This window comes from Myotis daubentonii, chromosome 8 (genome assembly GCF_963259705.1).
Source record: "Myotis daubentonii chromosome 8, mMyoDau2.1, whole genome shotgun sequence".
Classification (NCBI taxonomy): Eukaryota; Metazoa; Chordata; class Mammalia; order Chiroptera; family Vespertilionidae; genus Myotis; species Myotis daubentonii.
The window spans coordinates 14,688,826-14,712,653 of NC_081847.1; the positions used below are offsets into that span (position 1 = coordinate 14,688,826).

The 23,828-nt window shown below is 42.1% G+C and overlaps 1 protein-coding gene across 2 annotated transcripts in view; it reads left to right on the plus strand.

Annotated features, from left to right (window-relative positions):
- NAPB (NSF attachment protein beta) overlaps positions 1-23,828 on the plus strand; it is a 43,964-nt gene that overhangs the window by 10,276 nt on the left and 9,860 nt on the right. The window contains exons 2-7 of one of the 2 annotated variants that reach the window (XM_059705392.1): positions 6,251-6,330; positions 9,424-9,540; positions 14,080-14,126; positions 14,271-14,348; positions 19,742-19,797; positions 19,973-20,057. In XM_059705392.1, the coding sequence (XP_059561375.1) occupies positions 6,251-6,330; positions 9,424-9,540; positions 14,080-14,126; positions 14,271-14,348; positions 19,742-19,797; positions 19,973-20,057 (463 nt within the window). Of the gene's footprint in view, positions 1-6,250; positions 6,331-9,423; positions 9,541-14,079; positions 14,127-14,270; positions 14,349-19,741; positions 19,798-19,972; positions 20,058-23,828 lie in introns of those variants that run through there. The other variant, XM_059705393.1, reaches the window with a different exon arrangement.

The following is a 23,828-nucleotide window of genomic DNA, read 5'->3' on the forward strand; positions in this document are numbered from 1 at the left end:
ATTTCTGTATTTAAATGGAGCTTATTGTAAGAATGGTATTTAATTAAAATCTAACTAATATATCACTACTTTCTTGGTTCAAGTATATACTTTTTCATGGTAAGGAAGTATCTGTCAATTCCTGTCTTAATGGATGTTTTCATGAGTTATTGAATGAAGTTACATTTTTAAGGCCTTTTCAATATCTGTGGAGGTAAACATGATTTTTCTCCTTTGTTATTAATATGTTAATTCATGAATTTCCTCATAATGAACTGTCCTTGCATTCCTTGAATAAACCCTCTAGGTTATAATGTATTTCTCTTAATGGGCTAATGGATTCTGTTTTTAAATATCTTAATTCTAATTATTTTATTTCTAACCAGAGGCCTGGTGCACAAATTCTTGTACAGGTGGGGTCCCTCAGGGTGGCCTGCGGAGATCGGCCCCTGGCTTGTGCCCCCAGCCTCACAGCCCCAGCTCGCGACCCCAGCCTTGCAGCCCCGCAGCCCCGCCTTGGCCTGGTGCCATCCCCTCACCTGCTTCACCATCTCCCCTGCGGGGCGATCGATTGGGGCAGGCCCCCCACCCAGCTCCCTCAGTGCCTGGGTGGGGAAGATATTCCCCTTTCAGGGCTGTCCAGCTCCATTTTAAATGAGGTTTTCTTTATTTAGGTTCACAGGGCAAAAACAAGACTTCACATTATTTGATGATCAATTGGTTTTTAAAACTCAAATGCATTGCCCTAGCCAGTTTGGCTCAGTGCATAGAGCATTGGCCTGCGGACTGAAAGGTCCCGGGTTCGATTCCTGATCAAGGGCATGTGCCTGGGTTGCAGGCTCGATCCCCAGTAGGGGACATGTAGGAGGCAGCCAATCAATGATTCTCTCTTATCATTGATGTTTCTATCTCTCTCTTCCTCTCCCTTCCTCTCTGAAATCAATAAAAATAAAAAAAAAATAAAAAACACACATACAAATGACTTATCTGCATGTAGGTATCATCCGAGCTCTCTGAAATAATGGGCCTGTAATTTTCCTGAGCTGATTCCCTGCCAGCCCTCTAAATGGGAACGAACAGGATGGCATAGTGAGGAGAAGCAGGGACTCACAGGCTGACTTCAAGGACTCAAGACACAGCTCCCCTACTCGCTGATGTCCGTGGAACATAGGGCTGTGACCAAGCTTCCTCAGTGTAACATGAGTGGGGGTTGGACACTCTGTTTTTTCTAACCTGAAGTTTAATGTTCTTTCCTTAGCATTAAGGGGCAGGAACTTTATTTCCTGTGTTTCCTGGCACACACTGATCTCAATGAATGATTCCTGAGTAAGCATGATCGAAAAGAGGAGGGAGGTCAGCCTTGCCCCAGGAATTGGAGGGAAGGGGAAAGCCCGCTGGGCTGCTTGGTGGTGGGGATGGTGCTGGTGGTTCTTGTTCAGGCTGGTCACTGTTTTCTTCATGGTGGTAAAGTGTTTTCTTCTTCAAGGTTAAGATACCGTAATAGCAAAAAATAGTCAATTTGGCCCAATTTAGCTTTCTTAATGTCAATTTAGTATCATTATATACATTATATCCACTTTATAATGTAGTTTACCTCACAGAAACTTGTTTGTGTTTTCTAGACTCTTCGACCTCACTATGTGGTCTCTGGATAAAAATCAGTTGCATTATTTGATTGTGAACTCTGAATGTCCTTAAAACTTATAAAAATTAACTTTCATATGCCTATTCTTTTATTAGAATAGGCATTTGAAATAATTTCAAAAGTCCTTTTATTTCGTTAAATTTTAAACTTAAGTTATCTTTATGATAAGTGACTTTCTCTAGTACTTTGAAAATAAAAATACTATGTTTTTTCTTTCTTTTTTTTAACGTATATTTATTGATTTCAGAGAGGAAGGGAGAGTGAGAGAGAGAGAGAAGAAACATCAATGATGAGAGAGAATCGTCCATCAGCTACCTTTTGCACATCCCCCCAGTGGGGACTGAGCCCACAGCGCAGGCATGTGCCCTGACTGGGAATCCAATCGTGACCTCCTGGTCATAGGTCAACACCCTCAACCGCTGAGCCATGCTGGCCCAGGCAAAAATATTTATGTTTTAAGAGAGGTGAGGGTCTTGAGTCTAGCAGGGTGCACTTAATATTTTTATAATGCTCACTAAACTTGAAATCAGGTGTTCAGTTTCACCACTGACCTTGCCTGAATGACCTTGGGTGAGCCATGACCTCCAGATACAGTTTTCTCTTCTTTAAAATGGATATAGCGTCTTTCATGATTGTTGCAATAGTGAAATGACATAACGTGGAAATAACCAGCATAAAACCTGGCATAATGTAGGCGTTCTATCTCTGAAAATAATAGGATGAAGTATATTTTAATTAAGCTAGTTCTATTTGGAAACCTTTAATAAGAATGATTGTGTTATAATTATAGTTAAAGATTCCTGGTATACTTTAGAAAAACAAGACACAAGAAAATAGCAAGTTTTTGTTAGATCCAAAGAGCTATGGTTAATATTGAAAACTCTGTCATGTTGGGAATTTTTCATTGTGGAAATTAGCTAATTGGTTTTTTAAAATATATATGTGCAGATTTGAAGTGGAGGAAAAGGAGCATGAGGTGTGAGTAAGAAAAGGCTTTGCTATTCTTCACTTTCACTTTTGGTATGGCTTGTTGCCATCCTGTCACTTGCTGTGTGACATAGCCCCCAAACGTTTTTTTTAATATATATTTTATTGATTTTTTACAGAGAGGAGGGGAGAGGGATAGAGAGTTAGAAACATCGATAGGAGAGAAACATCGATCAGCTGCCTCCTGCACACCCCTAATGGGGATATGCCCACAACCAAGGTACATGCCCTTGACTGGAATCGTACCTGGGACCCTTCAGTCCGCAGGCCGACGCTCTATCCACTGAGCCAAACCGGTTAGGGCTGTTTGTTTTTTTATATGTGTGTATATATATATATATACATTAAAAGTGTAGAAATCAATCACTTTTAGCATATTCATGGAGCTGTGTAACCATTGCAGCAATCAGTTTTAGAACATATTCATAATCCAGAAGGAAGCTCTGCCATTTTTTTTTTCAGCACTCCCCCTCTAGGCAGCCAGTAATCTGTTTTCTGTCTCTATGGATTTGCCTGTTCTATACCTCTCATCTATATATATAAAAGCCGACTGGAACAACTGGTTGCTATGACATGCACTGCGGCCAGCCATCCGGCCCAATCTGGGGCGGGGCTGGCCAGCCAACCTCCCGTGTTTCCTCCCCCTGGCTGGACCCCACCTGTGCACGAATCCATGCACCGGGCCTCTAGCATAAGTGGAATTGTACAATATAAGCTCTTTTGTGACTGGCTTCTTTCACTTAACATATAATGCTTTCAAGGCTCATCTACATTATATCATATATCAGGACTTCATTCCTTTTTATTGTCTAATAATATGTCTGTATGTGTATACCACATTTTATTTATTAATTTATCAGTTGATGGATATTTTGGTTGTTTCCTCTTTTTGACTATTTTGAATAACTAGAGGCCCGGTGCATGAAATTCATGCATGGAGGAGGGGGGGAAGGGTCCCTCAGCCCGGCCTGCACCCTCTCACAGTCCGGGATCCCTTGGGGGATGTCCGACTGCCGGTTAGGCTTGGTCCTGCGGGCCTAAACTGGCAGTCAGACATCCCTCTCACAATCCGAGACCATTGGCTCCTAACTGTTCGCCTGCCTGCCTGATCGCCCCTAACCACTTGCCTGCCTGCCTGATCGCCCCTAACCACTCACCTGCCTGCCTGATTGCCCCTATCCATTCTGCCTGCCTGTCTGATCACCCCTAACCACTTTGCCTGCCTGCCTGATGCCCCTAACTGTTTGCCTGCCTGCCTGATCGCCCATAATCACTGTCCTGCCTGCCTGATTGCCCCTAACCACTCTGCCTGCCTGCCTGCTCACCCCTAACTATTCACCTACTTGCTTGCCTGATGGCCCCTAACTGCTCGCCTGCCTGCCTGATCGCCCCTAACTGCTTGCCTGCCTGATGGCCCCTGATGGCCCCTGCCTGCCTGTCTCATTGCTCTAACTGCCTCTGCCTGCCTGCCTCATTTCCCCTAACCGCTCGCCTGCCTGCCTCATTGCCGCTAACCACCCTGCCTGCCTGCCTGATCACCCCTAACCACTCGCCTGCCTGCCTGATCACCCCTAATCATTTGCCTGCCTACCTCATTGCCCCTAACTGCTTGCCTGCCTGCCTGCCTGATCACCCCTAACCACTTGCCTGCCTGCCTGATCACACTTAACTGCCTCTGTCTGCCTGCCTATGCCTCATCGCCCCTAACCACTTTGCCTGTCTGCCTGATCACTCCTAACCACTCTGCCAGCCTGCCTGATTGCCCCTAACAACTCTGCCAGCCTGCCTGAGCACCCCTAACCACTCGCCTGCCTGCCTGATCACTCCTAACTGCTTGTCTGCCTTCCTGATTTCCCCTAACTGCTCACCTGCCTACCTCATTGCCTCTAACCACTCTGCCAGCCTGCCTGATTGTCCCTAACCATTCACCTGCCTGCCTGATCACCCCTAACCACTCTCCTGCCTGCCTGATCGCCCCTAACTGCCTCTGCCTCGGCCCCCACTGCCACGTCTTTGTCCGGAAGGATGTCTGGAATGATAACCAAAGGTTGTTCTGCTGTCTGGTCTAATTAGCATATCACGCTTTTATTATTATAGGTGGTGTACAAACACTTCTAAAGGATTTTATGCCTTCAATATATAAATCCAATTATAATAATCGTACTAATTGAGTACATATTCTGGGTCAAGTCCTGCAATGGCAATTATTATGGATTATTTCTTTTGATCCTCATAATAACCCAGAGGTATAGATAATATTATCCTCAGTTTACACATGCTAAAATATAGGCCCTAAGAATTAAAGAACTAGGCTAGAGTCAGTTAGTAGTTACTGTTGTCTAAGATATAATTCATACCTGGGCCTACCAGCTAAACTGCAGTGAACTGCATGCCTCTAAACTGGAGTTTGAAGCCTGTTGGAGTTCCTTGCATATGCAGATGCCCTCATTCATGTTCATGTCATATTCACTTTTGTCAGCCTTGACCTTTCTTGTCTCTTAGTCTTTTTTAAAAGTATATTTTTATTGATTTCAGAGAAGAAGGGAGAGGGAGAGAGAGATAGAAATATCAATGATGAGAGAGAATCATCGATCGGCTGCCTCCTGCACGTCCCCTACTGGGGATCGAGCCCACAACCCAGGCAGGTGCCCTTGACCAGAATTGAGCCTGGGACCCTTCAGTCCGCAGGCCGACACTCTATCCGCTAAGCCAAACTGGCTATAACTATTAGTGTTTATGTCCATACTCACTCTCAGTTACTCATCATGTGTTCTGCACAGTTACAGTCTGCTGTGTCATGGTTTTCCTCTGGTTATTCTGTGTTTATAATATAGATAGATAAGATAGAGAAACATCTTTAATTGAGGGGCCTGAGCATAGTGAAAACAAGGTTGATTTTGAAAATTGGTGGAAGTTATAGAGGGTTATTTTGGTCTTTATGTGAGAAGAAATTTCTAAGCAGCTAAAACTGTTCCTCAATGTAATCAGCTGCCTGGTGAAGAACTTTCTAGAACTGAATGTTCTGAAAGCAGCAGTGGAGTTCCCTCCTCTAAGGATGTTATAAAATGCATTTCCACACCAGTGAGTGGCAGGACCCAAAGGCCCCTTCCACCCTGGGGAAGGGCTTGTTCCCTGGCACAGCTGACAGATATTAGCCATAGAGCAGTGTGACTCGTTCTTATATGCTCTGGCTTCAGGTTTTGTTTTCATTTTCAAGTCTAAATAAACATAGTGCCAAACTGTTGGAAATTAACTTGGAAAAGATGTCTTTATCCTTCCAATTTTAATCTCCTCTGAAAAAGGTACTTCTGATTTCTCAGATTGATATAAACTTTAGTTTGCATGCACGGAAAGGACTCTGGTTAAGGGTGAAGATCGGGGGTCAGCCAGATCAGCATTTGAGTCTCAGTTCTGTGGCATCCTTGCTATGTGACCTTGGGCTAGCTATTTTACTTTTGTTTGCCTTAGTTTCCTCATCTGCAAAATAGGAATAAGAGTCTCCCCTTTAAGCAGCTGTTAGGATTCTATGCTGCTTGTCTGGCACATAGTATATGCTCATTAAATAATTATTATTTGAGGATTAGGAATTTGGATGGTTATTTTAGAAAAACTTAATCTCATTTTTTAAATTTTTCTCAGAGGAAACACAAGAATAGAAGAGGCTTGTGAAATGTATACCAGAGCTGCAAATATGTTCAAGATGGCTAAAAATTGGAGTGGTATGTATACAGTTTTTGTTTGCTTGCTTTTGAGGAAGATACTTTTAAAATCATTTTGAAGGAGGAAATGACTGCTCTCCCCTTAGAGAATAAGATTGTAGGCCTCAAGCCAGGTGTCAGAACTAGGATTAAAGGACCTTGATTTAGTGAATGAAGTTGAAATCCTGACATAAAATTTAAACATAAGGACTGGGTCTGTTTTAGTTTCTATAAACCACTTCCTACAGTAATAGTAATTTTTTTCTTTTTCTTTCTTTTTTTTTTTCACTTTAGAGAGGGAGGAAGGGAGAGACAGAGAAACATCAATATGAGAGATACATAGACTGGTTGCCTTGACTAAGGATCAAACTGTAATTTTTGCTTCTTATTAATGTACTCAAATAAATCTATTGCCATAAAAATTGAAAGTTGTAGTAAAACTCAATGAAAACAAGTAAAAATGCCTACTTTTCTTTACCTACACATTAGCAGAGAACTTCTATTTCTTGCTCTGAGAACAACTCTGTGATAATTGATTGTGGTTCCACTGAGAAGTGTGACAATGGGAGTGTTACTTATATATACCCCAACAGACTTTTTGTCATGTTTTAAAGTCATGCTTTATACCCAGTGAAATTACACATAACAAAATCAACAGAATCATTATTTTCATTGGTCTGAGAGGGGATGTTTCTTTCTAACACTGACTTGAGAAACAAAGTTATCCCCTATCCCTCGAAAAAGGGGCTTGTCATAGTAGGGTATCTCTCTAGTGAAATGAAGATGGCCTTCAACCAGAACAAGGACATGGTCTCTGCACCCTGGCCTACAGTGGGGTCCTTGCCCTCCACACGTTCATTTCCCCATTTCCTATTCCTTCCACCCTCAGCTCTATTAAGATACCAGAGGCCCGATGCACGAAATTCTTGCAAGGGGCTCAGCCCTCGCAGCCGCAGTGGCTTCGTCCGGAAGGTCGTCCAGCTGTCTGGTCTAATTAGCATATTATGCTTTTATTATTATAGATTATTATAGATAATTGACACAAAACTTTGTGTAAGCTTAAGGTTGGTTTACCCATTTGCTTTTAAAAATCATTTCAATGAAGGAAATGCTGTTGAACTAGATGAATATGAAAGGTCTTTTTCTGGCTTTAAAATTTTTTTGTAGGTTTAGTTTAGGATAAAAAGGTCATGTTATATGTTTTCAAAATACACTTATGCCTGAATTATAAATTACTGCAAAAAAAATGGAGGAGAAAGGAATATTATCTCAGCATTCACATCTTTTGTTTTGTTCAGGGCCTGTAATAGTAGGGGAAGGAGTGGTCTTATCTAAAAAGACCACTTGTTTTATCTGGTGATCAAATGTTCTAACCTAAGGAAATTCCATTTCAGAGAGGCTATTAACATTAATATACCTAAAGAGGCTTTGTATTTATCCTCCCCCATCATCTCTTGCCTACTCTGATATCAGCTTCTACATTTTTTTCTGGTCTGTTTTAATGAACCACCAAAGTAATTCCGTTCAAACGTGTCAGCGTATGTCATTTCAAATAAGAGCTGAAGTCCTGAACAGTGGCCTTCTAGGACTTACCTGATCTCTGATCTCTGACTCTTCCTGTCTCGGACCTCATCTCCTACCCACTCCCCTCATTCGCCGGGCTCCTTCCTCAAAGCCCTTTTGGCACTCTTTCTTCAAAATAGAGTGTAGCTGATTCTCTTTATCTCCTTCAAATATTATCTTTTCAGTGAGGTCTTCCCTGGCCAACCCTTTTAAAGATAGCAATTCAGCCCTAACCGGTTTGGCTCAGTGGATAGAGCGTCGGCCTGCGGATTGAAGGATCCCAGGTTCGATTTCGGCCAAGGGCATGTACCTTGGTTGTGGGCATATCCCCAGTAGGGGGTGTGCAGGAGGCAGCTGATCGATGTTTCTCTCCTATCGATGTTTCTAACTCTCTATCCCTCTCCCTTCCTCTCTGTAAAAAATCAGTAAAATATATTTAAAAAAAAAAAGATAGCAATTCACTATCTAGCAAAATTAATTAAAAAATGTTTACTGATTTATATTGTGTATGTGTTTTTATTATATACTGTCTCTTCACTAGAATGTAAACCATAGAAGTCCAGGATATTTCATCTCTACTATACCTGCAGGACCTGGACTGGTGCCTGCAGCATGGTAGATGCTCAGGAGACTCATGTAGTAAATGGCTAAATATTAGATTCTGTGAAATTATTTCTGTGTAGCAGTGGTGGTTATCATAACACCATTGCATCTCAAGTTTTAAAAGTTAGAAAGATTAAGTTAATTTGATTGATACTGAGCTTTTGAGAGATCATCCTGGCAGGTATTAGACCAGTTTGACAGGTGCAGAAATTTAGCTTGAGAAGTTGTATGTCTTTAGTTTAATATCTGCTCCTTTAAATACACTTTTAGGTTTGGGAAAATTGAGTGGCATTTGTTAGCATGATTAGAATGAGTGCTCAGTGAAAAAATAAGCCAGCAATTAGTTTTGGAAGAGCTAAATGATAAAAGCCAGCAATTAGCTTTGGAGCATGAAATGATAAAATCAAAACACTTAATATTATCTGGGGAAATGGAGCCAGCCCTAGAGAGCCTGGAGTTGTGGGATTATACTCAGTGAGGAAAGGATGGACCGTCATTGGTTCTGGGACAGTCAGCATAGATAAACTGCAAAAAATGAAGTTACCGGTAGAAGAGGAAAGATGTAGGTTATAAAGGAAGTGATGACATTTAAACATACCAAACCACTGGTATTGGTTGTAGGGTAGATTTGCGTGTAATAATGATAATGACCAACACGTGTAACTGGAGCCAGTGTAAGCACTTGACTTGGGGATCCACGTTAGTACCACACTCTTCCGGGGCAGGCCCACTTGGGAGGTCTTCTGTGGCTGAGAGAAGCTTCTATCACTGTTTGACTTGATTCTGACTGTTTTTATATATACCTAAGATGCATTGATTGCATTTCCATGTGCTTCTGACTGGAATACTTCTTTTAGTGGCATGGAACTTTCTAGCCCTTAGGGCATGGGCTTTTCTGTAGGGATACTTGTTCCTCTCTGTTTAATTGTAATAATTTATCTTCCTCAGCTGCAGGAAATGCATTTTGTCAGGCAGCCAAACTCCATATGCAGCTCCAGAGCAAACATGATTCCGCCACCAGCTTTGTGGATGCTGGGAATGCTTACAAAAAGGCAGACCCTCACGGTAAGACACACCTCTGTCTAGGACAGTGATTTTCAACCTGTGTGCCGTGGCATACTGGCGAACCACAGTAATTTTTATTAAACCATGCAGTACCTGACTATTTAGATAGGGGCACTGAGTTCTTTTCTCTTAAATTGTCCAATTTTAAAAATGACAGTAGCCAACGCAACAATAGCTGTCCGGTGTGAATGAATCAATATTATACCTTTTTTTTGGTCAGATCAGCAAAAAGTATACTATATTTTTTTGTGTGCCACAGAATTTTACTAATTAGTTCATGTGTACCATGAGATGAAAGGTTGAAAATCGCTGCTCTAGGATGGTAGGGCTGAAGTTGGTGACCTTTTTCACAGGTTATACTGCTGGGCCTTTAGAGCGCTGATAAAAATAAACTTTTGTACTTTGGAATAATAGAGATTTTGGTAACTTTTAAGAATTGTTGTTTAATCATTTGCAGCTTTAATGAAGAGAAGATATGTTAAATTTAACCTGGTGGTTTAGTTGCTTAATAGCATTTTTTTAAACTTCATTTATATTGCATTTTGGAGAACTTTTTGGAAATTAGCTTTAATTTTATCTAAGACTTATTATGTCCTAATTTTATGAATATGTATATTGCTTATTAGAGGAAACGCCATGTTTCCTCACTCTTAAATACTTAGCGCGTTTTAAGATCCAGTTATTGGGAAATTAGAATATCCGATGTTGGTTTTTTTGTTATTGTTTGTTTTTTGAGAGAGAGAGAACATCAATTTGCTGTTCCACTTATTTATATATTCACTAGGGGCCCGGGTGCACGAAATTCGTGCACTGGGTGTGTGTTGGGGGGAGTGTCCCTCAGCCCAGCCTGCCCCCTCTCACATACTGGGAGCCCTTAGGCGTTGACCCCCATCACCCTCCAGCCCGGGCAGCGGGGACCTGCAGTGGCAGCGGGGGGTGCCGCGATCGCGCGGGCTCCGCCCCTGCCCCTGCAGGAAGCCTCTGGCTGAGGCGTCCGGCCCGGGCAGCAGGGACCCACAGCTGCAGTGGCCCCGTGATCGTGGGCTTCGCTTTAGGCCCAGGCAAGGGACCCCTAGCTCCTGGGACTGCCAGCTTCGACCGTGCCCAGCTCCCATCGCTGGCTCCACCCCTACTTCCTGCTATCACTGGCCAGGGCGGAAAAGGCACCTGATTCTCCGATCATGGCTGGGGGGCAGGGCAAAGGCGGCCCCAGGGCCGCCTTTGCCTTGCCCCCCAGCTCTTAGCTCCCCCCTGGGTTTCCGATCACTGTCAGTGGCAGGGTGCTTCTTCCTGCTTTCCCTTTCGCCTCCCTGCATTGTGCCTACATATGCAAATTAACCGCCATCTTGTTGGCAGTTAACTGCCAATCTTAGTTGGCAGTTAATTTGCATATAGCCCTGATTAGCCAATGAAAAGGGTAGCTCGTACGCCAATTACCATTTTTCTCTTTTATTAGTGTTGATTGGCTGATTCTTATATGTGCCCTGATCGGGGATCGAACTGGCAACCTTAGCATATCGGGACAACATTAACCAACAGAGCTACCCTGTCAGGGCAGTATCCGCTGGTAAAAATCAACTTATTTACACAGTATTCATCTGACTTTTTAAAATGTTTTTCGAAGTATTTGTTTTAAGGAAAGAGCGAAGTTGGATATTTAAAGTGGTAAAATTTTGCAAATGTTATACTTCTTTTAGTTAGAGGAGTGCACATTTAACAATTAAAAGCATTAATTCCTTCCCTCACACATGCACTGGTAGCTGTGGAATTTCTCTTTTTTCTTTTAGCAGTCCATTTTAACTTAGAAATTCCAACTTTTATGATTATATCATACAGAAATAAGATATTTTCAAGAGCTTTTGTGTAGAGATTGACCACGGTTGATTTCCAAAAGTGAAATACTGAACACAGCCTAGATGAGCAATGAGATAAGAATGGTACCCCTAGCCAGTGGCTAAAGGGTCCCAGGTTCGATTCTGGTCAAGGGCACATGCCCAGGTTGTGGGCTCATTACCTAGTAGGGGGCATGCAAGAGGCAGCTAATTAGTGATTCTCTCTCATCTTGATGTTTCTCTCTCTCTCTTTCCCTCTGAAATATATATATATCAACACTAATAAAAGAGAAAAATGGTAATTGGCGTACGACGATACCCTTTTCATTGGCTAATCAGGGCTATATGCAAATTAACTGCCAACTATGATTGGCAGTTAACTGCCAACTAAGATTGGCAGTTAACTGCCAACAAGATGGCGGTTAATTTGCATATGTAGGCACAATGCAGGGAGGCAAAAGGGAAAGCAGGAAGAAGCCCCCTGCCACTGACAGTGATCGGAAACCCAGGGGGGAGCTAAGAGCTGGGGGGCAGGGCAAAGGCGGCCCTGGGGCCGCCTTTGCCCTGCCCCCCAGCCATGATCGGAGAATCAGGTGCCTTTTCCGCCCTGGCCAGTGATAGCAGGAAGTAGGGGTGGAGCCAGCGATGGGAGCTGGACATGGTCGAAGCTGGCAGTCCCGGGAGCTAGGGGTCCCTTGCCTGGGCCTAAAGCGGAGCCCACGATCGCAGGGCCGCTGCAGCTGCGGGTCCCCGCTGCCCGAGCCGGACGCCTCAACCAGAGGTGTTAGGCCTGGGCAGGGGCGGAGCCTGCAACCGCGGGGAGCTGGGGGTCCCCTGCCCAGGCCTGACACCTCTGCCGGAGGCCTCAGGCCTGGTCAAGGGGCCGATTCGGTGATTGGTGATCAGAGGGTGATGAGGGTCAACTCCTCTGGCTGAGGCATCAGGCCTGGGCGGGGGGCTGAGCCGGGGATTGGGGGGATATGATGGTCCCCTTGCCCAGGCCTGAAGCCTGGGTCAGAGGCGTCAGGCTTGGGCGGTGGGTGGAGCAAGCGATCAGAGAGAGATGGGGGTCCCCTGCCCAGGCATGATTCCTGGGCCAGAGGCCTCAGGCCTGGGCGGGGGCCAGAGCCAGTGATCGGGGGGAGATGGGGGTCCCCTGTCCAAGCCTGACACCTCTGGCGGAGGCGTCAGGCCTGGGCAAGGGGCCGATCAGGTGATCGGAGGGTGATAGGGGTCTACGCCTCTGGCTGAGGCATCAGGCCTGGGCAAGGGGCAGAGCCAGCAATCGGAGGGGTCTGGGGGTCCCCTGCCCAGGCCTGATGCCTGGGCCAGAGGCATCAGGCCTGGGCTGGGGGCAGAACCAGTGATGGGGGGAAATGAGGGTCCCCTGCCCAGGCCTGACGCCTCTGTCAGAGGCGTCAGGCCTGGGCAAGGGGCCGATCCTGCGATTGGAGGGTGATGGGGGTCAACGCCTGAGGGCTCCCAGTATGTGAGAGGGGGCAGGCTGGGCTGAGGGACACTCCCCCACACACACACACACACCCAGTGCACGAATTTCGTGCACCGGGCCCCTAGTATATATATATATATATATATATATATATATATATATATATATATATATATATATATATATATATATATGAAATGGTAAAGTTATAATACATCAGTATTGTAGAATATGATGCAGTTACTACAGTCCTTGATTTCAGAGAATCTTTATTGACCTGGTCAATGTTTACATGGTAACTGAGAATTGAGATCTCAAATTCATAATAAAGTCTGTGCACATAAAAATGCACCTAGGAAATACTGGAAACATGAGAGTGGGTTTGAGTGGGATCATAGGTAGCTTATTTTTCTCTTTATATTTTCCTGTAGTTTTAAGGGAGCGACAGTGAATTCACATTTCTTACATAGTTTAGGAGGAAATTGCTTTTAACTTTTGTTCATCTACTTTCTGATTTTTTAGTTAGGTCTTTTTACTCTGCCACCTCTCTTTTAGAAGCAATAAATGTGGAGCTTTCAGACATGTGCCAGAATTATAAACACCACCATTTTGTGATGGTGTGTTGGTTCTGAACACAGCCTAACTTTTGGAAAAATAATATACTTTATCAACACTGTCACTTACTAGATTTTTTTATTCCTTTTGTGTGTATGTTAGTCCACCAAAAGTTAGTATCTTTAACATTGTACAAAATGTTGACTTAAGAGTTGTCTGAACAGGGATTTCAAAGTGCTTTGATTTTGGCTGCATGAAGAGTAGTCTGTTAAAGTCGTCTTTCTTATAGAGAACTTTCTTCCAAAATTAATATACTGTATATACATGATGTCACTGAAAAATACAATTACATTTGTGTTTTAGCAGGTGTAAATGATGGGTGTTGATGACAGTCCCATTTGTTTGCTTTATAATGCAATCTCTCCCCTGGATGGAGTCCTCACTCGTAGATTAAGAGTAACCGAGCCAATACCACTCTAGCTCCAGCTCCCTAAGTTGTACTGCAGCTGCTACAGACAGAGCATGCTGAGGGGGCCTGGACTTGTGTATGATTCATGTTTGTTTCTCATTAACGAATATGCCCCCCTCTGCCCCAAATGGGGCCTCCGTAATGTTCTCGTAGCAGCTAGGAAAATAGGCTCACTTGAACCCTCTTTGACTGAATGGATTTTTCATTGTTTTTCTTAAATGCCTACGCTTCAGAGGCTATCAACTGCTTAAATGCAGCCATCGACATTTACACAGACATGGTAAGACATTACCTTGCTTGAGTGACTGTGGGGTGGACTCCTTGAAATGGCTTAGAGTTGTATTTTTTTTTTATCTTGTTCCTAAACTGATTGGCATTAAAATAGGTCAAACAGGAATGTAACTCTGTTTTTTGTTTCCCCCAGGGAAGGTTTACAATCGCAGCCAAACACCACATTACTATTGCTGAGATTTATGAGACTGAACTTGTAGACATCGAGAAGGTAAGCAATGGGTCACATTCTCATAACCTTGGTGTGAAGCAGGTAACTGACTCCAGGGACTCTTGCCTCGTCCAGCAGAGTTGAATGGAGTAGCGTGACAGTCATGCATGGCTACACGTGGAAGTTTTAGGGGCTTGGTGGCTAAGGAGTAGAGGAACTGTTTTCCTGGAGTCAGTATTTGAGATGAGAGCTAGTGAAGATTTACTTGCTGTGTCTGCTTATGTGATTCATGTTAGAATCTTCATCTCTTTTGCTGAGGCTTCTGTGACCCTGGGAAGGAAGCTTAAGTACTGTGGGCATTTGCACGTCTTTGTCTTCAGGCCTTGAAACCTGGGGAAGAAGGTAGCTGAACACCAACGTGGCCACATATCTGCTTCACTCAAGCCTGGCTTTTTTTTTTTTTTTTTAAATATATTTTATTGATTTTTTACAGAGAGGAAGGGAGAGAGATAGAGAGTTAGAAACATCGATGAGAGAGAAACATCGATCAGCTGCCTCCTGCACATCTCCTACTGGGGATATGCCCGCAACCCAGGTACATGCCCTTGACCGGAATCGAACCTGGGACCTTTCAGTCCGCAGGCCGACGCTCTATCCACTGAGCCAAACCGGTTTCGGCAAGCCTGGCTTTTTAAGTGGTGGTTTAGACTAGTACAGGCGTACCTTGGAGATATCATGGGTTTGGTTTCAAACCACTACTATGAAGTGAAAAGCACAATAAAGTGAGTCACACATGTGAATTTCCAAGTGCATATGAAAGCTATGTGTACACTGTACAGCACATCCTAGTATAGCATCGTTTGTTCAGCGTTGTTCCATTGTAATGATGAGATATGTAGGAACTTAACTCTTGTGTATATTAATTGGCCTATGGTAAAATTGGTTACGTTATGTCATTTCACTTTAGGTGGTAGAACCTATCGACAGCATTAAGTGAGGATTTACTGTAGCCTATTCAGTGTGCAGTAGCACATTATGTCTATTAAAACAGTGTATATACATTAATTAATAAAAAGGTTTTATTGCTAAAAAAACTTATCATCTGAGCATTCGGTGAGTCCTAATCTGTTTGCTGGTTGGATTATTTTTTGATGTTGATGAAAATGCAGTATCAGCAAATGCAATAAAACAAGGTATGCCTCTAGTAGCAAAAGAAAAAAGGAAGAAGGAAACACCTTTTGAGAAAATACTGTTTTCCAAACATTGTCCTTGGTAGCATGCCATGAATGTTACCACATTTCAGCTTTATGGCTATGGAAAAACTAGGACTCACAATGGTTCCACTGCCTATGCTCACTCAGACTGGAACGAGTGGAGCATACGCAAAGCTGGCCCAGCACTGTCGTATCTCCTGCTGTCTTCTCAGTGAGGGGATCTCCTGCAGGGCTGGAGTGTACCCCGGTGAGAGGAAAACACATTGGCCACACTTCAGAGGCTGCCTCAACTCAGACTGGAGACAAGTGTTTATGTAAAGCTGTCCTCCTGAGTACTGCGGATGACACAGGTGTGAATCAGAAAGAAAAATGTAGTGGAGATCATCACTCTCAGAATAATGAACACTAAACATACTGCAAGATTCCAGTTGCCTCCTATCTCAGTGGTCGTGGCACTCCCCGTGCCTGCTGTGGCACTGAACAGTTGTCATTCTTCCTCTCCTTTGTTTTACTTCTTTCTTGGCTTCTGGAACACGTCTCCCACCGGGTTCTCTGGCCACCTCACTGAGCGCTCTCTTCCTGACTCCTGAGCTGGTTCCTTTTCTTCTTCTCACCCTGTAGTGTGACCCCAGAATTGGGTCGTTGTCTTCTCTCCGTCTTGCTCCCTCGGTATGTCTATCTGTACTCACTCAGGATCACAACTTTAAGTACTGTCTGTATCCCAGGACTTGCAACTCTGTCTGCAGCCTAGACCTCTATCTGAGCTTTAGATTGCTATGTCCCCATGTTTGCCAACCTCTCTACTGTAGTCTCAAGGCAAGCGTGTGTAAAACTGAATTCTGACCTGGCCTTCCTTCCCACCTGATGTTCCCCCTCCACGGGCATACTTGCCTTTTCTCTTTCTCCACATCCAACCTGTGAGCAATTTCTGTAGGCACTGTCCTCAAAATTCCTGAGTCTCAGCACTTCTCCCTGTCTTTATCGGGGTGGCCTCAGTCTTGGGGAGATGAGCACTTGTGTATCATCTTGCCAGCTGGAGCCACTGCATCAACTCCTTGTCCACAGTAGTCAGAAGAGCGCTCTGGAGGCAGAAGCCTGAAGTGCTCTGTGCCATCTCTGCTGCCAGGGCCTGGGTGTTGGGGTCCAGCCCCAGCAGGTCCAGGGATTCCCAAAGATGTGGATGGAGTCGGTGAAGAAGGAATGACACGGAGACAGCGTTCAGTTGATCAGCATAGTGAGGTTCTTTTTTTATTCTCCTGTTACATCTGTGTTTATACCATTTGATTTTAATCCTATCCATTCTATTCCAAAGGTTAGGGTGTTTGTTATCTCCATTCCAAGGTCACTACTCTATTGTTCTGTTAAGCTACAAGGAAGTAACTGAAGGAGATTATCCTAAGTAAAAATTATGTAGCTTAAGTGAGATTGTTAGTAGTTAAGGTGATTAACTACCCACCTGGCACTTAGTTAAGGGGTTTTACTGATTCCTTTCCTTAGTCCTGTTAATCCCTAACTCCAGGGAAAAATCCCCACCTGGGGAAACACCTTTTCCTGGAGAGGTGACCTTGCTTAAAACACATAGCGCTAAGAAGGGGAGCAAACATATTAAGAACAGTATGCCATATAAGCCAGGTCCCTTGAAACATATGCTGTGCAGATGTTTCTTCCCTGCAGCGACTGTGTCAAGCAGCAAGGATGGACTGGCTTCCGGCACCTGGACTCGGGCAACCACTTCACCACAGGGGTTTCCTTAAAATTGAGAGTGAATAAAATGACTTAAGGTGCACTCTTGTTTTCTTTCTTTATAAAAAAATTTGATGATTTGCCACACAGCTTCTGAAACTTCCATTACTCACTACCCACAGTGTTCCTGCCATTCTGCCAGTTGACCAGTAGGTGACATCTTTTTTCATTGTTGTGTTCTTTTTAAAAAAGCAATTTAAGAATATTACTCAACCACACGGGGTTAGCTCATTGTGTTCTCTGATGTTTGGCCTGCTATGTTTAGAAACATTGCCTTCGCGTCTCTGGTGGGTCCATCAGATTTTAGATGGTGTACGAAGTTTAAGTTTGAAAAAATCAGTTACACCAAGTACTTTATATCTGATTTCTAACAAATGAATTTCTTTCCTTTTAATACTAGCCTCTATATGTCGTCTGATTCATTCACAGATTTTAGATAGTGAACAGTGAAGTTTCATAAACTCACATTACTTCTTTGACTTCACGAAGTAAAACATGGAACCAAATAATAAATAGGTCCTTTTTAAATGGTCCAGAGGAATTATGACTCATTTCTGTCTTAAGTCCCTAGAGGACATGATTTAGTACTGTTTGTTACTATTACATGTAGTGTGTCAGGTTCCTGTTAGGTCCTGTCTGGGGGTATGTGTTCTAAAAGAATCAATCCCATATTTAAAGCTATTTTACCTACAAAGTGGACCCTTAAGCTTGAACCCTGGAAATTGCATTTGCCTTCATGACGATGATGGTGCAGTCCTAGAAAGCCTTGTTTCATTTCAGGACCCATGTGTTCTGCAGCACTGTGCCACCGCCCAGCTCTCCCAAGGAGCCGTGTGATCCCTGTGGCATGCTCCTTAAATCACAGGACAATCAGCTGGGTTGTTTCTGGATTCATTGCTATGTGTGCTATTATTATTGGTTGCTTTGTTCTACTTTTTATGTTATTGTCTTTGGGACTATAACTTACAGTGGGCTGATTTCTAGTGTGTAAGGTTCTGCATATGCTTCATAAGTTTCACTACTTGTTAAAACTCCAAACTAGGTGGAACATCACAAATAACATGTGGCCGACCTGTTTACTCTGAAACTTCTCTAAGCCAGTAGATAAGCTTTCCTTTCAACTTTAGTCTCTGTCAAAACTTGGGAAAACCATAATTTTTTATTATTGGTTTAATTAGCATTATTAAATACTAAATTTAAAATTTTTCTTTTATTATAATAAACCTACCTGAAGTTTACAGTTATAACATTTTGATCAACCAGTATCATTATTTAATAAGTATTAGGCTAAACCAAATTGTTGACATTGGGCCTTTTTTGTTTTTTTAACCTCCAAAACAATAGTTCCATATGGTTCAACCCAACTCTCTCTATTCATTGAGTGCTGGGGTGCTGTAAGAACTGGGAAGAAAGTAGCTACATTTCCTCCTTAGGAAGAAGTTATATAACTGATACTCTTTACAAAAAGATTTGGTCATGTTTCTTATGTTACCCTATTTATTACAGTGCAAACTAGTGCTGAATACTTGAGAATGAGGACAATTCGAAGAAGATTATTTTTGATTAATCATAAATTCATTGAAAAACTTTCCTGGGCATTCCAAACTAATCAAGATATTGGCAGAAAGGCCCAAGTCTGCTCTAGGGAAAAGAGGGAGTCCTGGGGAAAGGCATGGGTGTTCTCAAGAGAAAGAGTGAGCTTGCATATGTTTTGCCTTCTGAATTGTCATATGCTTGATTTCACTGAATCTGTGCCCCACAGGACCAGAGCTTTGAGCTTTCCAGCCTGCACTCTTCTTTTCCACTTGACTATGAATTCAGCACCACATATTTTAGAGTGAAAACAAGACCTTTAATCTAGATGACACGTAGGTATTAGTGAGGATAATCTGTGCTGCTTTAGCAAACCTTAAATCTAAATTTAATAGGGCTTCACATATCTCAAAAACAACAATCCAGTGCAGCTATTCTGGGTTTGGCAGTGGTGGGGCATGGGATTTAAAGCCCATTCTGCTCTTTGTAATTAGTTAGGAACCAGGCTGACAGAAGTTCTGCCACCTTTAGCTCAAGGCTTCCGTTGCCACTCTAGACTTGGCTATTGCCATTCTGGCTCATGAGAAGGGAAAAGGCCTGGAGAAGGATGCAGAGTCAGATGTATGGACCAAGCCTGGAGTAGTTTACAGCATGTTTGTTTATATTCTGTTGGAAGGAATAGGTCTCGTGGCTTCTCTAACTGCAGTACAGGCTAGGGAAGTGTAGAGCTGGGTATTTGCCATGGGGGAGGCGGGTAAGAGATTTTGACGGACAGCGAGCAGTCTGCTGCCAGGCTTCGAGAGGTGCATGCATTTTTGTGTTCCCTGAATAAAGTAGGCCAAGTTGTGAAAGGTTTACTATTGGGGTAGGTTTATCTATAAGAAAAAATAGCCATGCAAGTGTAGTTTTTTAAATGCAACTCTTTAAACAAGTAGTTTGAATAAGATACGTGTGTGTTTTCAGGCTATTGCACATTATGAACAATCGGCTGATTATTACAAAGGAGAAGAATCCAACAGGCAAGTATTACTTTTCTTAACATAATTAAATGGATTTTTGTCAAGTGTGATAAAAGATAAATGTTTACTATACTCTGTTAGCGAAACGTACTGTACTGTACTGTACCAAATGAAAGTGTACTGGGATGTCACTTTATTTCTCTGTTACTTACTTTGCTTTGGTTCTTGATTTCAGTTCAGCTAACAAGTGTCTGCTAAAGGTGGCAGCATATGCTGCCCAGCTTGAGCAATACCAGAAAGCCATTGAGATCTATGAGCAGGTGAGGTTACTGCTGTCTGTTCAACTTCCAGCAGAATTTACTCTGAATCTTTTTTTTTTTTACTTTTAAATTTAATTTTCCTTTTTATTAAGACTAATTCACACATTATATAATTCATCCTTTTAAGGAGTACCATGTCTGTGGTGTTTAGTATATTCACAAAGGGTGTGTAACCATCACCATTTCCTAATTCAAAAACATTTTTGTCATCTCCAAAAGAAGCCCCATTTTCTCCTCCAGTCCCTGGAAAGACTGTCTATTGTCTGTCTAAGCGGATCTGCTGATTGTAGGCCCTTAGTACGTATAGAATCATTCAATATGTGTGGCCTTTTGTGACTGGCTTCTTTCACTTAGTAAAATTTTTTTCAAGGTGCACTTATGCTATAACATGTATTCATTCATTTTCAAAGCTGAGTAATATTCCACAGCTTATCCATTTATCAACTGATGGACACTTGGGTTATTTTTATTTAGGGGCTATTATGAATAATGTTCTATGAACATTTATGTTCAAGTTTTTGTTGCGTGTATGTTTGCAGTTCTTTTGGCTATATACTTAGTATTAGGATTGCTGGGATATGTGTCAAGTTTATTTTTAACTTTTTGAGGAACTGCCAAATTGTTTTCCACAGTTACCACACTATTTCACCATCCTATCAGCAATGTACAGGGGTTCCAGTTTTTCACATCCTCACCAATCCTTGTTGTTTTCTGTTTGCTTGTTTGAGTGTGACGCAGTCTCTCAATGTTTCTTTGATTTTCATTTCCCTAATGATTAGTGATGTGGAGTATCTTTTTATGTGCTTATTGGTCATTCATATATCTTCCTTGGAGAAATGTCTATTCAATTCCTTTGCCCATTTTTGAAACAGGTTATTTGTTTTCTGGTATTGAGTTTTAGATGTTCTTTATATATTCTGGATATTAATCCCTTATCAGATAAGTGATTGCAAATATTTTCTCCTGTTCTGTGGGTTGCCCTTTTACTCCGTTGTTAGTGTTCTTTGATACACAAAGTTTTAAGTTTTTCTTGACTCAAATTTTCCTTTTTTTGCCTGTGTTTTTCATGTCATATCCAAGAAATTGCCAAACCCAAGGTCATGAAGCTTTCCCCCTGTTTTATTTTAAAAGTTTTATAGTTTTAGCTCTTCATTCTATTTTGAGTTAATGTTTTGTATATGGTCTTAGTTAAGGATTCAACTACATTCTTTTTTACCTGTAGATTTTCAATGTTCCCACCACTACTTGTTCAATACACCATCCTTTTGCCATTGAATGGTCTTGGTACCCTGTTGAAAATTGACCAATATGCAAAGGTTTATTTCTAGGCTCTCTGTTTTAATCCACTGATATGTATGTCTGTCTTTATGCCGATATCACACTGTTTGATTACTGTAGCTTTGTAGTACATTTTGCAGTCGGGAAATGTGAGAGTCTTCCAAGGAACTTTGTTTGTCTGTCTGTCCGTCCATCCTCACCCAAGGATTATTTTTCCATTGATTTTTAGAGATAGTGGAAGGGAGAGAAAGGGGAAGAGAGAGAGAAACATTGATGTGAAAGATACATTGATTAGTTGCCCTCTGCATGTGCACCCAGCCATGGCAGGGAACGAACTTGCAACCCACTTATGTGCCCTTGACTGGAAATCGAACCGGCAACCTTTCTTCTGTGTGCACTTCTAAGCATTGAGCCACACCAGTCAGGGCCAACTTCTTCTTTAAAGATTGCTTTGACTATTTGGAGTTCTTGCATTTCCATATGAGTTTTAGGATCAGCTTGTCAATCTTTGCTAAGAAACCAGCTAGAATTTGACAGGGATTGCATTGAATCTATAGGCCAATTTGGAAAATGTCAAGTCTTACAGTCTGTGAACACAAGGTGCCTTTCCATTTATTTAGATCTTTAATTTTGTTCAAGTCTGTGTGCAAGTCTTGCACTTCTTTGGTTAAACATACTCCTAAGTATTTTATTCTTTTTGATGCTATTATAAATGGAATTATTTTCTTAATTTCCTTTTCAGATTATTAAATGCTAGTTTTATATACTGCAACCTTGCTGAACTTATTTATTAGCTCTAATTTTTGTTTTGTGGATGTTTTTATATACAAAATCATGTCATCTGCAATAGCGATAGTTTCATAACTTCTGCAATCTGAATGCCCTTTACTTCATTTTCTTTCATTTGTCCTGGCTAGAACTTCCAATACAATGTTAAATAGAAGTAGCAAGGGCACACATCCTCACCTTGTTCCCATCTTACGAAGAAAGCTTTCAGATTTTCACCATTAAGTGTATTGATAGCTGTGGGTTTCTTAATAGATGTCCTTTATTAGTTTGAGGAAGTTCTCTTTTCTTCCTACTTTAACTGTTTTTATCATCAAAGGGTATTGGATTTTGTCAAGTGCTTTTTCTGCATCTGTTGAGAGGATCATGTGTTTTTTATCCTTTAAGTCTACTAATATAGTATATTTCATTGATTTTTATATGTTGAACCAACCTTATATTCCTGGGACAAATCTTACTTAGTCATTGCAACATTTAGGGGACTCCAAGAACATCTTTAGGTTCAGTAATCTCTAGGATTCATAGAACTCAGTGAAAGCTGTCATACTCACAGTTATGTTTTATTATAAAAAGGATACAGATTAAAATCAGCTAAAGTAAGAGGTGCCTGCCATAGGGTAGGGTCCAGAGTTCCAAGTAAGGAACTTTCTGTTGTCCTCCCCCTGTAGAGTTGTACAGACAGCACTTCACCTAACAATGTGTGAAAGTATGTGTAGAGTATGGGCAAGAAGGGAAGCTCACTGAATGTAGTGCTGAAGTTTTTATTGGGGCTCAGTCATGTAGATGTGGTTGACTCTTATCAGGCAGGACATTCCAAGGATTTAGAAATTACCACCCAGGAGTCATGGACAAAGGCCAGACGTCACTTTAGACAAATTAATCCTTAACTGTATAGTCATGTAATCCTTTTTGTAAGTTGCCAAAATTATTTTGCTAATATTTTGTTGAGGATTTTGCATTTATATTCATAAGGGATACTGATCTTTAATTTTTTTGTGTGTGTGTCTTGTGATGTGTTTGTCTGGTTTTGGTAGCAATGTAAAGTGGCCTCATAGAATGAGTTGGGAAGTTTAAGTGTTTGGAGATTTTCCTGTTATCTTTTTGTTGTTGAATTCTAGTTTGATTCCATTGTTGCTGGAAAACACTCTGTGGTTTCAATTTTTATAAATTTGTCAAGGTTGGTTTTATAGCCCAGAACATGGTCTTTCTTGGCATATGTTCTGTAGTTCTGCTGTTCCTGGGTGGCATGTTCTATGAATGTTACTTAGATTTCCTTGGTTGATGTTGTTGAGTTCTACATACTTGCTAATTTTCCTTTCTAGATCTATCCATTGATGAGCTTGGAGTGTTGAAGTCTGCAACTATTATTGTGGGTTTGTGTCTCTCTCCTTTCATTTCTGTCAGTCTTTGCTTCACATATTTTGCAGCTCTGTTGCTTGCTGCATACATGTTTAGGATTCCTATGTCTTCTTGGTGGGTTGACATGTTTATCATTATACAGAGTGAGGCAAAAGTAGGTTTATAGTTGTGAGTATGCAAAACACAGAATTTATTCTTGTATTACTCTTTATTAATTACTAGGGGCCCGGTGCACGAAATTCGTGCACTGGGGGGGGGGTCCCTCAGCCCAGCCTGCCCCCTCTCACATACTGGGAGCCCTCAGGTGTTGACCCCCATCACCCTCCAAACGCAGGATCGGCCCCTTGC